The 16831-nt window shown below is 53.0% G+C and overlaps 1 protein-coding gene across 26 annotated transcripts in view; it reads right to left on the bottom strand.

Moving 5' to 3' along the window:
• Positions 1-16831, bottom strand: part of SLC26A11 (solute carrier family 26 member 11) — a 32717-nt gene that overhangs the window by 15629 nt on the left and 257 nt on the right. For 17 of the 26 annotated variants that reach the window (XM_054535852.2, XM_054535850.2, XM_054535853.2 and 14 more), the window contains exons 1-6: positions 15691-15969; positions 14635-14827; positions 14082-14383; positions 11705-11784; positions 9658-9800; positions 369-544 (exon numbers count right to left, since the gene is read on the bottom strand). In XM_054535852.2, the coding sequence (XP_054391827.2) occupies positions 369-544; positions 9658-9800; positions 11705-11784; positions 14082-14383; positions 14635-14827; positions 15691-15969 (1173 nt within the window). Of the gene's footprint in view, positions 1-368; positions 545-9657; positions 9801-11704; positions 11785-14081; positions 14384-14634; positions 14828-15690; positions 16669-16831 lie in introns of those variants that run through there. The other 9 variants (XM_024234878.3, XM_063718321.1, XM_063718327.1 and 6 more) reach the window with 5 other exon arrangements.

Genomic DNA, 16831 nt, shown 5'->3' with positions numbered 1-16831 from the left:
CCCAGCAGTGACCCATGAAAGCAGCAAGGACCCACCCCGCCCCACAGGTAACAGGAGCAAGTGCTTGTCAGCTGCAGAATGTGCCTCCTTGTCTGAAGAGGTGCCAGGTGCTGGGAGGAACACAGCAAATTCATCCTCAGCTGGAGTCCAAAACAGAAGCACCCCTGAACACAAACGTGACATCCCTGAGCTCGCTGAGCTTGTGTCCAACCTGGGATTCTTTAATAACTGAGATGTCCCTTCCTGAGGACTCAGCTGTCCTAACTGACCTCAGACCCCCTGGCACCCAGCAGACGCATCAGGGTAGGAGCCAGGCCAGGGGCCACTGCAGCCTCAGCCACGCCATCCTGGCTCCCGGCTCTGCCCACCTGCACCATCTCAGTGAAGGAGATCGTCCCGTTGGCTGTGGTCACTGAGAAGGGCGGGATCCGGACTGGAGGGAGCCCCTCAGCTGTCTCCCCTGTTAGGATGAAGGGCTGGTATCCAGTCACCTCGAAAGAGTACGCAACCAGGGCCGCGAAGGAGACCACCAGGGCATTGCGAGCTAGGAGAGAAGGAGAGGTGTGTCCAAGACCCTGCTTCCGGCGAGCGTGGGGTAGCGCGGCTGCCTCCAGGTTACTGGGGCAGACACCCCAGGGGCAGAAGACGTCCCCACCGGGCCACAGTCCTCACTCTGCACTCTGGGAAACACAGCACAGACAGAAGTGCTATGTGGCAGCACGAGCAGGTGGGATGGCAGAGCTGCAGGCTGCGGACAGGTGCACATGCCACCTGCTGCCAAGCTCCAGGTGGCTGGACATCGTGCACCACAGCAAAGACTCTCTGAAATCAGGTGCCCAGGGCACATCCACCTCAAAGCACAAAGGAGGAAGAAACCAGATGTACCCCCCTCCCCAAACAACAGAAACAATGGCCCCCAAGATGCAGGACAGTGGGCATGACGGCCACAGGGAAACAAGGGAGGTGAGTCTGTCACTGCCCCGCTGGCTGCCTGCAGTTTCCCCGATGGCCCCTATGTGTATGGAGGGGACCCCCTAGCAGAGCCCAGGGGTCTCCCTGAGTTCAGGAGGCAATGCTGGGAGCGAGTCTGAGGAGGCCCGCAGCTGGGAGCGAGTCTGAGGAGGCCCGCAGCTGGGAGGGAGTCTGAGGAGGCCCGCAGCTGGGAGCGAGTCTGAGGAGGCCCGCAGCTGGGAGGGAGTCTGAGGAGGCCCGCAGCTGGGAGCGAGTCTGAGGAGGCCCGCAGCTGGGAGCGAGTCTGAGGAGGCCCGCAGCTGGGAGGGAGTCTGAGGAGGCCCGCAGCTGGGAGCGAGTCTGAGGAGGCCCGCAGCTGGGAGCGAGTCTGAGGAGGCCCGCAGCTGGGAGGGAGTCTGAGGAGGCCCGCAGCTGGGAGCGAGTCTGAGGAGGCCCGCAGCTGGGAGGGAGTCTGAGGAGGCCTGCAGCTGGGAGCGAGTCTGAGGAGGCCTGCAGCTGGGAGGGAGTCTGAGGAGGCCTGCAGCTGGGAGCGAGTCTGAGGAGGCCTGCAGCTGGGAGCGAGTCTGAGGAGGCCTGCAGCTGGGAGGGAGTCTGAGGAGGCCTGCAGCTGGGAGGGAGTCTGAGGAGGCCTGCAGCTGGGAGGGAGTCTGAGGAGGCCTGCAGCTGGGAGGGAGTCTGAGGAGGCCTGCAGCTGGGAGGGAGTCTGAGGAGGCCTGCAGCTGGGAGGGAGTCTGAGGAGGCCTGCAGCTGGGAGCGAGTCTGAGGAGGCCTGCAGCTGGGAGGGAGTCTGAGGAGGCCTGCAGCTGGGAGCGAGTCTGAGGAGGCCTGCAGCTGGGAGCGAGTCTGAGGAGGCCTGCAGCTGGGAGCGAGTCTGAGGAGGCCTGCAGCTGGGAGCGAGTCTGAGGAGGCCTGCAGCTGGGAGCGAGTCTGAGGAGGCCTGCAGCTGGGAGCGAGTCTGAGGAGGCCTGCAGCTGGGAGCGAGTCTGAGGAGGCCTGCAGCTGGGAGGGAGTCTGAGGAGGCCTGCAGCTGGGAGGGAGTCTGAGGAGGCCTGCAGCTGGGAGGGAGTCTGAGGAGGCCTGCAGCTGGGAGGGAGTCTGAGGAGGCCTGCAGCTGGGAGCGAGTCTGAGGAGGCCTGCAGCTGGGAGCGAGTCTGAGGAGGCCTGCAGCTGGGAGCGAGTCTGAGGAGGCCTGCAGCTGGGAGGGAGTCTGAGGAGGCCTGCAGCTGGGAGCGAGTCTGAGGAGGCCTGCAGCTGGGAGCGAGTCTGAGGAGGCCTGCAGCTGGGAGGGAGTCTGAGGAGGCCTGCAGCTGGAGCTGACAGCAAGGTCACAGAAGCAGAGACGGCAGCCGGAGACAGAGCTGCAGAGATCTGCAGAGGTGCCCTCAGGTGTGCAGCAGAGAACCGGTCAAGGCAAAGCTGGGCGAAAATGACCCAAACCCACAGTGGGGAAGAGTCACGAAGAGGGTTACAAGGGACAATCCCAAGGACTCACACCAGAGTGAAAAACCCTCATAATTCATGGAGCATCAGGGACTCCAGAGGGTTTTACCTCAGCGGTGGGGAACATTAGCCCAAGGCCTGGGGTTGGCAAATTTTTCTGCAAAGGGCTATACTAAAAACTTTTTGCTTTGTGGGCCATAAAGTCTCTGGTGCAACTACTCAAGTCTGTTATTATTGCATAAAACCTGACATTAACAATGTAAATGAATGGGAGTGATTTTCCAATAAAACTTTATTTACAAAATCAAGTGGTGGGCCAGATTAGGCTTGCCCTAGAATGAACACTGCTCTGGTCCAGCTCACAAAGTTTAAAAGACCTAAATGGATCAAACTGTCCTAAGTAACTTAACTGTATCTCAGAACAAAGCTCAAGAAGATTTATAGAATACAAAAATAACAAGCATGCAATAACCTCAAACTCACAAAGTCTAGCATCCATCCAAACAAAAATTACTAGGCATGCAAAGAAGCAGGAAAATATGGTTGGGTGCAGTGGCCCATGCCTGTAATCCCAACACTTTGGGAGGCCAAGACAGGAGGATTGCTTGAGCCCAGGAGTTTGAGGCCAGCCTGAGCAAATTAGTAAGACACTGTCTCCACAAAAAATAAAAAATCAGTTGAGCATGGTGGCATATGCCTATAGTCCCAGCTACTTGGGGGGCTGAGGTGGGATGATCACTTGAGCCTGGGAGGTTGAGGCTGCAGTGAACCATGATCATGCCACTGTACTGTAGCCTGGGTGACACAGTGAGACCCTGTCTCAAAAAATAAAAATATAAAATAAAAAAAGACCCAAAGGTAACATAGTTAAAGACGACAGAATTAACAGGCCATTAAAAGAGTAACTGTAACCAAATGTAATTTAGTTAATAGGACATTAAAAGAATAACTGTAACCAAATTCCATATACTTAAAAAAAAAACAGAGGAAAGAGTGCAACTGTTAAGTAAAGATGTAGAAAATACATTTTAAAAGATTCAAATTGAGGCTGGGCACGGTAGCTCACGCCTGTAATCCCAGCACTTTGGGAGGCCAAGGCAGCTGAATCACCTGAAGTAAGGAATTCAAGACCGGCCCAGCCAACACGGTGAAGCTCCGTCTCTACTAAAAATACAAAAATTAGCCAGGCATGGTGGTGGATGCCTATAATCCCAGCTACCTGGGAGGCTAAGGCAGGAGAATCACTTGAACCCGGGAGGCAGAGGTTGCAGTGAGCCAAGATCGCGCCATTGCACTCCAGCTTGGGCAACAGAGCAAAACTCCGTCTTAAAAAAAAAAAAAGAAAAAGAAAAAGAAAAAAAGATTCAAATTGGATTTCTAGAAATGAAAACCACAGTGTCTGAGACGGAACAAGCACTTGATGCAATTAACAACAGCTGAGACATTACAGAAAAAAAAGACTAAAATGTAGCAGTAGAAGCTATCCAAAATGAAACACACAAAGGAAAAGGCTGAAAATCACAAGTGAGCTGTGGGAACACCTTCGAGATGCCTGAAATACAGATATGGGAGTCTGCAAAGAAAGTCTGTGGAATCGCATAGGGGGAGAGTACAAAGATTTCAAGAAAAGATGGGTGTGTATTTTCCAAATTTGATGAAACTGCAAACCCACATATCTAAGAAGTTCAATGAATCCCAAGCATAAACACACAAAACAAAAAACAAACAAACAAAAAAACACTACATCAAGCCCCATTATGAAACTGCCTAAAACCAGAGATAAAGAATATTTTAAAAGTAGTGGAGAAAAAGGTTACATACAGAGGAACAAAGAATGACAGCACACTTCTTGAAACGAAGTGGGGCAGAAGAAAGCAGAACAGCATCTTTAAAGTCCTGAGGCCAGGCACAGTGGCTCACTTGGGAGGTTGAGACAGGAGAATCACTTGAACCCAGGAGGCAGAGATTGCAATGAGCCAAGATCGTGCCACTGCACTCCAGCCTGAGCGACACAGCGAGACACTGTCTCAAAATAAAAAATAAATAATTTTTTTAAAAAAAGCACTGAAAGAAAAGGTCTAGAATTCTATAACCAGCAAAACTATCTTTGAAAAAATGAAAGCAAAACAGAGTTTCAGACATACAAAAGTCAAAAGTTGAAAGAAGACCAGGAGTAGTGGCTCACGCCTGTAATCCCAACATTTGGGAAGCCAAAGTGGGAGAATCCCTTGAGCCCAGGAGTTAGAGACCAGCCTGGGCAACGCAGGAAGACACCATCTCTACAAAAGTAAAAATAAAAAATTATCCAGGTGTGGTGATGCACGCCTATAGTCCCAGCCACTCAGGAAGTTGAGGCAAGAGGATTGCTTGAGTCTAAGAGTTCAAGGCTGCAGTGAACTGTAATTGCGCCACTGCATTCCAGCCTGGGTGACAGAGTGAATCTTGTCTCTTAAAAAACAAACAAACAAACAAAACAAAACAAAAAAAAAACAAAGCTGAAAGAATCACCAACAGGCCTGCAACAGAAGAAAAAATAAAGTCCTTCAGGTGGAAGGAAAATGATACCAGATGGAAATCTGGATTTGTACAAAGGAATTAGGAGCACCAGAAACAGTGACTACGTGGATAAATATAAAAAACTTTGTTCCTGCAGGGAATGGTGGCTCACGTCTGCAATCTCAGCACTTTGGTTGGCTGAGGCAGGAGCATCACTTGAGGCCAAGAATCTTTAATCAGCCTGAGCAACATAGCCTGTTTCTATAAAAAAAATTTAAAAATTAGCCAGATGTGGTGGTGCATGCCTGTAAACCAAGCTACTCAGGAGGCTGAGGCAGGAGAATTACTTGAGCCCAGGAGTTTGCAGCTTCAGTGACGGATCTTGGCTCACTGCAATCTCTGCCTTCCAGGTTCAAGTGATCCTCCCACCTCAGCCTCCCCAGTAGCTGGGATTACAGGCATGCGCCACCATGCCCGGCTAATTTTTTGTATTTTTGGTAGAGATGGGGTTTCGCCATGTTGCCCAGGCTGGTCTTGAACTCCTGAGCTCAGACAATCTGCCTCCCTCAGCCTCCCAAAGTGCTAGGATTACAGGTGTGAGCCACTGCACCTGGCCTGTTATAAGGTTCTTATATCACATGAAGTTGAACTTTAAGATATACTGTAGCAAGATAAAGATGTTTACCACAAACCTTAAAGCAGCCACTTAGAAACAAACAAACAAAAACTAAATATAGCAGTTACAGCTAATCAGCCAATAAAGGATATAAAATGGAATCATAAAAAATAATCCAATAGAGGTAGGAGGAGGGGGAAAGGGAACAAAGAACAAATGAGACAAACAGGAAACAAACAGCAATATGGTAGATCTAAAGTCAAACATACCAATAATCACATTAAATATAAAAGGCATAACATTCCAATTAAAACGCAGATTATCAGATTAAAAACAAATCCCATCTATATGCTGCCCATAAAATTAGTACTAATTGGGAAATTCCCAACTATTTGGAAACTAAATAACTCCCATGGTTCACAGGAGAAATCATATAATCCACTTCTAAATATTCCACAGGTCAAAGGAGAAGTCAAAATGGAAAACACAAAGTATTTAGAACTGAAGGAAAATTAAAAAACAGCCTATATATCAAAATTGTGGGATGCAACTAAAGTAGTGCTAGGAGTAAAATTTACAGCATTTAAACAACTATATTAGAAAAGAAGACAGGTCTCAAATCAAGGACCTAGGCTTCCACCTTAAGAATTTGAAAAAAACTCCAGGCACGGTGGCTTATGCCTGTAATCCCAGCACTTTGGGAGGCCGAGGCAGGTGGATCACCTGAGGTCAGGGGTTCGAGACCAGCCTGGCCAATATGGTGAAACCCCGTCTCTATAAAAATACAAAAAATTAGCCAGGCATGGTAGCACACGCCTGTAATCCCAGCTACTTGGGAGGCTGAGGCAGGAGAATCACTTGAACCCAGGAGGGGGAGGGAGGTTGCAGTGAGCCGAGATCACACCACTGTACTCCAACCTGGGGGACAAGAGCGAAACTCCGTCTCAAAAAAAAAAGGATAAAGTTAACTGAAAATAAATAGAAGAAAGGAAATAATAAAGGCCCAAGCAGAAATCAATGAACTAGAAAACAAAAGCAAAAGGGAGATCAATGAAACCAAAAGCTGGTTCTTTGAGAGGATCGTAACATTGACACACTTCTAGACACACCATTCAGGAAAAAAGGCAGATGACTTGGGCAAAGTCCTGTTCTGCCTCTTCCCAGCCGCGTGGCCTTGAGAAGTTCTGTTTTATTTTTCGTCTTGCAGAGGCTCACTTTCCTCATTGACAAAATGGAGAAAATAATAAACTCATTCTCAAAGCTGTTATAAGAATCAAAAGCTTTTTAAGTAGTTTCCTAAGACAATGCTACACACGCTGGGGAGAAAGGAAACAGCAGCCCTACCCTGTAAATGTTTCTGAAGTTTCTGTACATTACAATGTTTTGACATCTTAAAAGACCTTTCTGGCTGCAGAGAGACTGCCTTCAGGGTTAGGCAAGTACTAGAGACAAAAGCAGCCCCAAGTGTCTCTGATATGCCAGCTAACCGCTCTGGAGCCATCCTTCCTCCACCAGCCTGGCCTGCACCCCCGGAGGCAAGATTTTTCTGCCTTAAGGCTGAAGCCCACCAAAATTCCTCCAACTGCCAGTCCTAAGCTGGTCACCTCTCTTCACCTTGCCTTTATCATGAAAACCTCAAAAAAGGCTGTGGTCTAAACCACAGCTTTGGCTTCTCCTCCTGGCCACTCTGGTGTCCTCTGACATGGCCCTACGTAGCATGCTGTGCCTGCGTCTCTGGGACCTGTGAGTACAATAAACTGGTTTTCTTCCTGAGCCTTTCTCTGTCTCCCCTTGTGGCCACACCTGACTGATCATCTCATAAAGTCATACAAAACAAGTCTCTGAAAAACATGGGGTCTCTAAGCATTTATTTCCCAAACTTTGACTTCTTTTTTTTTTTTTTTGAGAAGGAGCCTCACTCTGTTGCCAGGCTGGAGTGCAATGGTGCAATCTTGGCTCACTATAACCTCCACCTCCCGGGTTCAAGCAATTCTCCTGCCTCAACCTCCTGAGTAGCTGGGATCACAGGCACACGCCACCACACCCAGCTAATTTTTGTATTTTTAGTAGAGACGGGGTTTTGCCACGTTGGCCAGGCTGGTTTCAAACTCCTGACCTCAGGTGCTCTGCCTCCCTTGGCCTCCAAAAGTGCTGGGATTACAGGCGTGAGCCACCGTGCCCAGCTTCCAAACTTTGACTTCTAAGGTGATCCCATGAATCCCCTGGGCATGCCCTGAAGAATACAGACTCTGATTCAGAGATCTGGGGTGGGGCCTGAGATCCTGCCTTTCCAGTAAGCTCCCAGGGGATGCCCAGTGCCCAGGCTGCTGGTCCCAGGCCACACTCTGAGTCTCAAGGTTTAAGATAACAAAGCATAGGCCGGGGCGCAGTGGCTCACGCCTGTAATCTCAGCACTTTGGGAGGCTGAGGCAGGTGGATCACTTGAGGTCAGGAGTTCGAGACCAGCCTGGCCAACATGGTGAAACCCCGTTTCTACTAAAAATACAAAAATTAGTCGAGTGTGGTGGTGCACGCCTGTAATTCCAGCTACTCAGGAAGCTGAGGCGGGATAATCGCTTGAAACCAGGAGGCAGGTTGCAGTGAGCCAAGATCATGCCAGTGCACTCCAGCCTGGGCAACAGAGTGAGACACTGTCTCCAAAAAAAAAAAAAAAAGATAACAAAGCATTTTCACTATTTCGCGGACAACTGAACTAAAGCTCAGGAACTTCGGAAGCTACTTTGCAAGTCTAAACCCAGGCCAGGCTGGACTGGAAGCTGGACATCTCCACTCTAAACTCAGCATCCTCTGCACCACACCAGGCTCTCAGTGTTCATCGCGGCCTCTAGTCGGCTGAACAGGATCCAGGGAAAGACCACAGGGAACAGACCAGCCTGGGCAGGCGGAAGTGACTGAGGAGCTAAATCCAGCCACCCTCTCTCTCCTACGGCTGTTGGATTTTGCAGCCCCCAAACAGCAAGGCCGAGCTTGGGCTATTCTGAGCTTAATCTGTCCCCTCGGCTCTGAGAAGGTTCGGAGTCACCTATGCTTCCTGACTTTCCTGGGTGTGCCTTCCTCTCTAGGCATCCCTGCCCGGTGCTCAGCCAGGGGACCCGTGCCCATCCTGGATGCACTGAGAAGAGGCTTCCACCTCCCCCAGGGTGGTCCTTCACCTGCTGACAGCCCTGCTGCTCCTCCACGATGCAGCCCTCACCACCCCTTTCTCAAAGGACCCTTGGTTGTCTGTGGCTCAGCCTGCAGCCTCCACACCTGAAGCTGAAGTTGTACCCCCATAAGCTGCACAATTCAAACAGAGCCTGTTGTTCTCTGCGGAATTTGTTCTGTCTCCCCAGGACCTGCCAGTAGACTGGGTTTCTCCACTCGGTGCCACTGACATTTTGGGCCAGATCACTGCTTGCTGTGGAAGGCTGTGCGCCGTCAGGGGCTTAGTGGCATTCCTTGCCTCTCCTCACTAGTTGCCAGCAGCTGCCTCGCCCGGTGGTATCCACCAAAAATGTCTCCCAACATTGCCAAATGTCTCCAGGGGGCAAAACTGCTTCAGGTTGAGAACTACCACAGCCGGCCAGTTCTCAGCTCTGGCTGCATCAGAACCCACCGAGTTTGGTTCGGAGTTTTAAATGTCCCAGAGTTTGGGCTGGGCACTGTGGCTCACACCTGTAATCCTAGCACTTTGGGAGGCCGAGGCAGGCAGATCATTCGAGGTCAGGAGTTTGAGACCAACGTGGTCAACATGGTAAAACCCCGTCTCTACTAAAAATACAAAAATCAGTTGGGCGTGGTGGCATGTGCCTGTAATCCCAGCTACTCAGGAGGCTGAGGCAGGAGAATCACATGAACCTGGGAGGCGGAGATTGCAGTGAGCCGAGATCACGCCACTGCACTCCAGCCTGGGCAACAGAGCGAAACTCCATCTAAAAAAAAATTAATTAATTAATTAATTAAATAAAATAAAAAGTACATGTCCCAGAGTTTGGTGTGGTGTTTTAAATGTCCCAATGCTCAAGTGACACCCAGACCAATGACATGAGAATCTCTAGGGTGGGATTAGGACTCCCCAAGTGACCCCAACCTGCAGCCAAGGTTGCATACAATGTCAGCCAGAGGCCCCGCACCTGTCGTGGCAGCCCAGACCAGCCCACGGCTAAGCCGCACACCGGGGGGCATCTCGGGGTGGACGGGAGGCATGTGGTCCCGCATCAGCTTCAGCACCAGCAGCAGCAGCATGCAGACCAGCCCCAGGACGGCATCACCTACCCTGTGGACAGGCAGAGGACTGGTCACCACCCAGCTTGGCCCAAGCCTCCTGCTGACTCTAGTGTCCTGCTACTGCTTAAGCGGAGAGGTGCCAAGAAACTCCCAGGGGGAGGCCCAATGCCCAGGCTGCTGGTCCCAGACCACAGTGAGTATCACAAGGAAATAAAGCATTTTCAATATTTTCACTGTTTCACAGGCACTTAGCTAAAGCTCAGGAACTTTAGCAAGCTACTCTGCAAGACCAAACACCGCCTAGACTGAGATGTTTTCTCCTAAGCAATATGCATCCCTGTTCTACTTCAAAACTCAATTCAAAATTCAGTAAGTACACAGGCTTGGGCACGACAGGCAGTGGAGAGGCCTGGGTCACGATGGTGGCGGGGCGACGGGCTCACATTTTCACTCCCGTAGCTCTCTGGGACTCAAGTCTGTGGAACAGGATCTGGTGAGTGACCACAGGGAGCGGGGACCAGCCTGAGCAGCTGATGCTCTCTGCAGGTGGCTCTAGAACAAGTCTGCCAAACCCACAGCCTGTGGGCCACGTGCTGCCTGGGGCGGCTTTGAATGTGGCCCAACACAAATTTGTAAACTTTCTTAAAACATTATGAGTTCTTTAAATGATTTTTTTCTAGCTCATCAGCTATCATTAGTGTATTTTATGTACAGCCCAAGACAATTCTTCCTGTGTGGCCCAGGGAAGACAAGATTGGACACCCTGCTCCAGACATTCTAGAAGGCTTAGGACTAAACGGTCAGTAAGGCCCCTTTTACATGACAGTCCATGACGTTCTCTGACTGGTCAGGCTCCGTAATCACTGCTCCCCCATCCGGCCGACCCCTGCCCACTGGTGCCTCTGAAGGGCAAGGAACCCACTAGCTTCCAGCTGAGTTCAGCTGCTGGGAAGCTTTGGCAGCAGATCAGAGGGGAGGGGAAGATGGTCCAGGATCACCTCCACTCCCTCCAGGCCACAGCACTGGGCAGCCATCTCTACAGCTCCCCCAGATCACTTCCTCCTCCAGCCCCTTCCAGCCAGAGAGGTAGAGAGGTATCCTGCCTTCCCGCTGGATGGTCTGGCAGGGAGGTACCCCTCATCAGAGGCTTTTTCTTTCGGGGGTGGGGGACGGAGATGGAGTCTCGCTCTATCACCCAGGCTGGAGTGCAGTGGCATGATCTCAGCTCACTGCAACCTCCGCCTCGCGGGTTCAAGCGATCCTCCTGCCTCAGCCTCCCAAATAGCTGAGACTACAGGCACGCACCATCACACCCAACGAATTTTTGTATTTTTAGTAGAGATGGAGTTTCACCATGTTGACCAGGCTGGTCTTGAACTCCTGACCTAAGCTGATCTGCCCGCCTGGGCTTCCCAAAGTGCTGGGATTACAGGTGTGAGCCACAGTGCCCGGCCATCGGAGGCTTTTTAAACCACCTGAGGAAAATGCTTGGGTCTCCTCATCTCTCATCACAGCTCCACCTGCCGTCCCTGCACCATCTGCATTCTGTCTGCGTTAGCTCCCCCACGCCCTGTGTTCTCTTCCTTAACAAATCACAACCTGGGAGAGACACACTGCCTTCTTTTTCTTTACACAATCTCTCCCCATTCCTGTCCCCTAAGAAAGCTCTGTGGAGAGAGGAACATTGTCCTGCTCTGGCTCCCCAGAGCAGAGCTTCTCCAACTCTCCCCTTCGCGCAGACCACGGGCCTCCTGTTAAAACGCTGGCTCTGATAGGGCAAGTCTGCAAAGGGCTGAGAGTCTCATTTCTTGCCAGCTAGCAGGTGCTGCTGATGGGGCTGCTCTGGGGACCCGTTTGAGCAGTCACCAGGGGTGGAAATTGAGGTGGGGGCTGGGAGAGGAGGTGTGGAAGGAGGAGCTTCCTTATAGGAGGGAGGAACAAAGCCCGGGGTACCTGGTCTCTGCGATCCTGAGGAAGGTGTGGTACACCTGCAGGAAGAACTGCCTGGGGATGTTCTGTAGTCCCAGCAGGTTCTGTCCAAACACAGAGATGCTGATCAGAGGCTGTGCTCCCAAACCAAGGCCATCTGTCCCCAGCTCCCCGCCCACCTCCCCTAGGGCTGAGACAGTGTCCCCCTGCCCTGCCCCCAACCCTCATTCCTGGGGCCCATCTTAGGGGCTCAGGGGTCCATCTGCCCACTCCCAACGGCCCCTAGGGCAGGAGATCAAAGCTACCCTTGGAGGAGACAGTACTTCACAATTACTGGGTCAGTGATACGTTTCTCTAAATTACTTTTCTCATAAAAAACAATGTAGGTGACCTCACAGCAGGCAGACAGGTTCTACAGCTTGATGGCCAGGGGCCATGGGCTGCCTGGCCCCACCCCCATTGGCTCCAGGCCACTCAGTGGCCTGGCCCCCTGCAATGTAGACCCTTGCTGCCATTGGCTTGATAACGCGTCCCTCACTAGGTGTCCCGCCACCCCCCAGCCCTGCTGCTGCGGGAGGAAAAATCTCATCGAGGTGTGCAGATGTGGAGGGCTCCGAGGGGCTTCAAGAAACCAGGTTGGGGAGTCCTCGGCAAAGTAGGAGCCTCCCACCACGATACCAGCTCTGAGGTCCTGGGCAGGAGAAGGCACTCTATCCTGTGTTTTAGTTTAGTTTTTTTTTCTTTGGGAGGGGGTCTTGCTTGCTCTGTGGCCCAGGCTGGATTCGAACTCCTGGGCTCCAGTGATCCTCCCACCTCAGCCTCCCACGTAGCTGGGATCCACAGTGCAGGCACAGCTTGCGCTTTAGTTCTTTACGTCGACTGAGACCCAACAGGAGTCAGAGAGGAAAGTTGAGGCCCTGGCTCCCAGGGCCACAGGCTCAAGGACCCTGCCCTAAAACTGCTACGCACAGGGTGGGTGGGGTTAGGACATCCTGTGGGGCGGACTCTGGGACTGTTGGGGTAGGGTCTTCTGTCCTGGGCCTGTCAGGAGGACGCCCTCCCTCCAGATGGCTGCAGAGTCCCTGGGTGGGGCTAGGGTTGCCAAGTATGAAGGCATGAACGAGGCACTCCCCACTCTCACTGGGATCCTATAAAAGAACCTTCTTGATAACTAAAATGATGTTTCCAGAATAAAGAACCAACCATGCCCTGAAATAGCATTTGCCAAGCTAACCCTGAGAGATGTGTGTAGATAATGTACAAACCACTCTCACCCACACCTAAGGTGGTCTCTCCTTTCTCAAATGGAAATAATGATACATCTACCTCCCGGGCTGTGTGGAGAATTACACATGGAGAGTGTCCTGCCTAGTGCCTCGCATGTAACAAGAGTGCAAAAAGTGTCTACTTTAGTCACACACACACTCTCTCTCACACTCACACACACTCACACACTCTCACATTCTCACACACACTCTCACACACTCACACTCACACACACTCACACTCACACACACTCACACTCTCACACACACACACTCTCACACACACTCTCTCTCATACACACTCTCCTGTCCTTGGTCTTCCCATGGTACCTCCATCAGGGAAGACTGTCTCAGGCCAGCCTGGAACAGAGCCTGGCTTGGGGAAGATGACCTGCAGTGACACAGGGTCAGGAGGCAGCATGTGACCCTAGTCTGCCATGAGGGCCGCATGGTCCCATCTGTGGAACTGGGCTCACTTCACTCCACACACACCCAACTAAGCACGCCCCTACTGCACCAGTCCAGTGCTGGGCAGCCATGGCTGGGAGAAGGACAGTTCCTGCCCTCGAGGAACTTACAACCCAGCAAAAAGAGAATAAATTACACCCTCAGCTGACGACTGATTTTAGTACTTCTTATAAATGTTTTAAAAGGAAATATAAAATGCATGGTATTTAAAAAATATTAAATAGAAACCAGAAAAAAAAAGCACAAAACAAAACCATCTAGCTAAATTGGCATGGGGAAATAATTTGCTTGTAGAAATTCTAGCAGCATGCTCGTGACCAGTGGGGCCTGCTGGGTGTGCCCAGTGCAGGGAGAACAGAGCTACGTCACAGAGCCAGCCAAGCACACTGGCACGGAAACCCTGGCAAGAGCAGGGGGATGGAATTACCAGCCCCCAAGTTACCCGCTGTAAAATCCAACCATCATGTGACATCCCTCCCAGGAGGGTCATTTTATTAACAGGGGACCCATGAGAGCACCGCGTGCTTCTTGACCCATGGAAGACAATCTGAAACAGCAAGACGTCCACTGGCCACAGGGATCAGGACTGGCCTCGGTCCTGCTCCCGCCATCCCTGTGCCAACGAGCGGCGGCCAAAGAGCAGTGCCCTGGGTGGGTGCCGTGCCTACCTTGATCTGTCCAAAGCCGATGGTGACGGCAGCAGCAGAGGTGAAGCCTTTAATGACGGGGCAGGAAATGAAGTCCAGCAGGAACCCTGGCCGGCCAAGAGGGGACACCGAGCTGGTCCCAGCTCCACCCAGTCCCAGAGGATGAGGGGAGATGTGAGCTGGGGAAGGTGGTATGGGTGGGATTGGGAAGCAGATACTGCAGCTAAGGACTGGGGTAACACACCCTGTTTGGCCGTTTTTGGAGAGCAGAAAAGGGAGACTGCTGTCTGAGGCCACAGGCACTTCTCCAAGTGTCCTGGCCTCTAAGCAGAAAAGAGTAGACTAAGAGCCAAGCGCCCCACCCCCTCCACCACCCACCCACCTACACACACACACACACACACACACACACACACACCCCCTAACACACACACACAACACACACACACGACACACACACCCCCACAACACACACACACACACACACACAACACACACAGGGATAGACCTTGAAATGCAAACAAGCAAATGCTGAGGTCAAGGGCATCCCCTTGGCAAGAAGGTAGAACCTCACCCAAACGCAGGACCCCCATGGCCAGCTGGATGCAGCCGGACAGGAAGGCCAGCAGCACAGCGTAGGCGGGCTCGTGGAAGGTGTAGAAGGAGACCAGGAGGGACATAATGGCGGTGGGGCCCAGAGTCACATCCCGGGAGGTGCCCAGGAAGAAATACACGAAGCAGCCCATGAAGGCAGTGTAGAGACCATACTGTGGGGAGAGACGGCGGTGAGCACTCAGGAGGCCGAGGCCCATCCACCAGCTCCCTAGTGTGCGTGTCCAAGCTCGGGATGTGTGGGTGTCAGCTGTGTCCAGGCCCAGGTTAGAGGTGCACCTCCCTACCCTGTGGGTGGACCTGCAGTGACCAGGAGGCCACTTTTTTAGCAGCACCCAACCAGGGCCTCAGGGTGCAGACAGCCAGGCAGAGGGGTCGGTGAAGGCCCACGTGCTGTGTCCAAGTCTGAGGAAGCATTCTTTTTTTTTTTTGAGAGGGAGTCTCACTCTGTCGCCCAGGCTGGAGTGCAGTGGCACAATGTCGGCTCACTGCAAGCTCCGCCTCCTGGGTTCACGCCATTCTCCTGCCTCAGCCTCCCAGGTAGCTGGGACAACAGGCGCCCGCCACCACACCCGGCTAATTTTTGGTATTTTTAGTAGAGAAGGGGTTTCACCGTGTTAGCCAGGGTGGTCTCGATCTCCTGACCTTGTGATCCGCCTGCCTCGGCCTCCCAAAGTGCTGGGATTACAGGCGAGAGCCACCACACCCAGGCTAATTTTTGTATTTTTAGTGGAGACGGGGTTTCACCATTTTGGTCAGGCTGGTCTTGAACTCCTGAGGCCTCTGTGAGTCATCTCGCTTGGCCCCTCCATAACCAGCTCAGTGTCTGTGTGTGCCAAACAGGCATAGGAGCCTGGGTCGGCCCAGAGTCAGTCAGTCATGCGTCACACACTGTAAACCAAAGGTTCCTTGGGGCCCAGGGGCTGGAAACCTGGAATCGCTGATGGTGCCTGGGATTGATACTGTGTATTCTGCACTGCTTCTGAGATATGGCTGGCAGCAGGGTCAGACACCTCACCTGGGGCGGGAGTCCAGCCACTTCAGCATAGGCCAGCGACTGGGGAATGGCAGTGAGGCCAACGGAGAGGCCGGCGACGAAATCCATCTTCAGCCACTGCAGGGAGTAGCTGGGCAGCCACGCCAGGATAGGCAGCCTCCTCTGCACGGCCGCAGGGGAGCAGCAGCAGGAACAGCAGCAGGTGCTCGGGGCCATCCCGGGGCCAGAGGACCTGGCCTGACCCAGCGCCGTCACCGAAGAAGGCATCTCTACCGTGGGGTTAAGGGGTGCAGGTGACATAGACCAGCAGTCAGAGCGTGGCCTTTGAAGAACCCGGCAACACTGGTCAGGGTCGGCAGGTGTCAGGAGAGGTCACCATGGGTCTCCCCTCCCCGGGGGGGCTGAACCAGACTGCTCTGAGATGAAGCCAACAACGTGCGCAAGACGGGGACTGGGCCAAGACTGGAGGGCCCACCCCGTCCATCATCACCCTCTCACCCTGAATCCCCCCCGTGCAAATCCTGGGTGCCTTCTGTCCCTCCACCCTCAACTCTCCCAGATAAGAAACTGATAAGCGATTTCTTATTGAGAAGTCTGAAGACTAATTAGGCTCAACACTTCTGGCCCCTGGAGAACCGACTTCCTTTGCTTTTTTTTCCCTCTCCCCAGGGAATTTAACGGCGAGCAGCGCAGAGAGAAGCACGGCCCGCGGGCGCACCCTAGGCTGGCGGGGGGTGCGGGTGGCAGCCGGGAGATCCGGAGGGACTCCGACGTTTTCCAACTGCGCACCAAGGCGGGCTCCACCCGCTACGGTGGACTGCGGCGCTCTTGGGAGAGTGGGGGGGTCCTCCGCTCCTGAGGCCACGCCTCGCTCGGTCCCCACCTGTGGCTTTCACAGCCCTGGAGTTCTAGTTGCCTCTGGGAGGACATCAGAGGCGCCCGGTCAATTCAGGAGCACAGCATCTTCCAGGGCCCCGGCGCCCGCGCGCAGAGCCGCCACCCCCACCCCCCAATGCCCCCGGCCGCTCCGCTCCGGGCAAAATCCACTCCCCGGCCCCCGGACCCGCCCACAAGGCCGCTGGCTCCGGATCCTGGGGTCTCCGAAGGAGACCCTGCGCCACCTGACCGTCCGCGGTCCCCTGGCCCCGAGCAAGGCCGAGCG

The sequence above is a fragment of the Pongo abelii genome, chromosome 19 (genome assembly GCF_028885655.2).
Source record: "Pongo abelii isolate AG06213 chromosome 19, NHGRI_mPonAbe1-v2.0_pri, whole genome shotgun sequence".
NCBI lineage: Eukaryota > Metazoa > Chordata > Mammalia > Primates > Hominidae > Pongo > Pongo abelii.
Note: the sequence above shows the minus strand (reverse complement) of the source record. Positions and strands in the feature narration are given on the sequence as shown.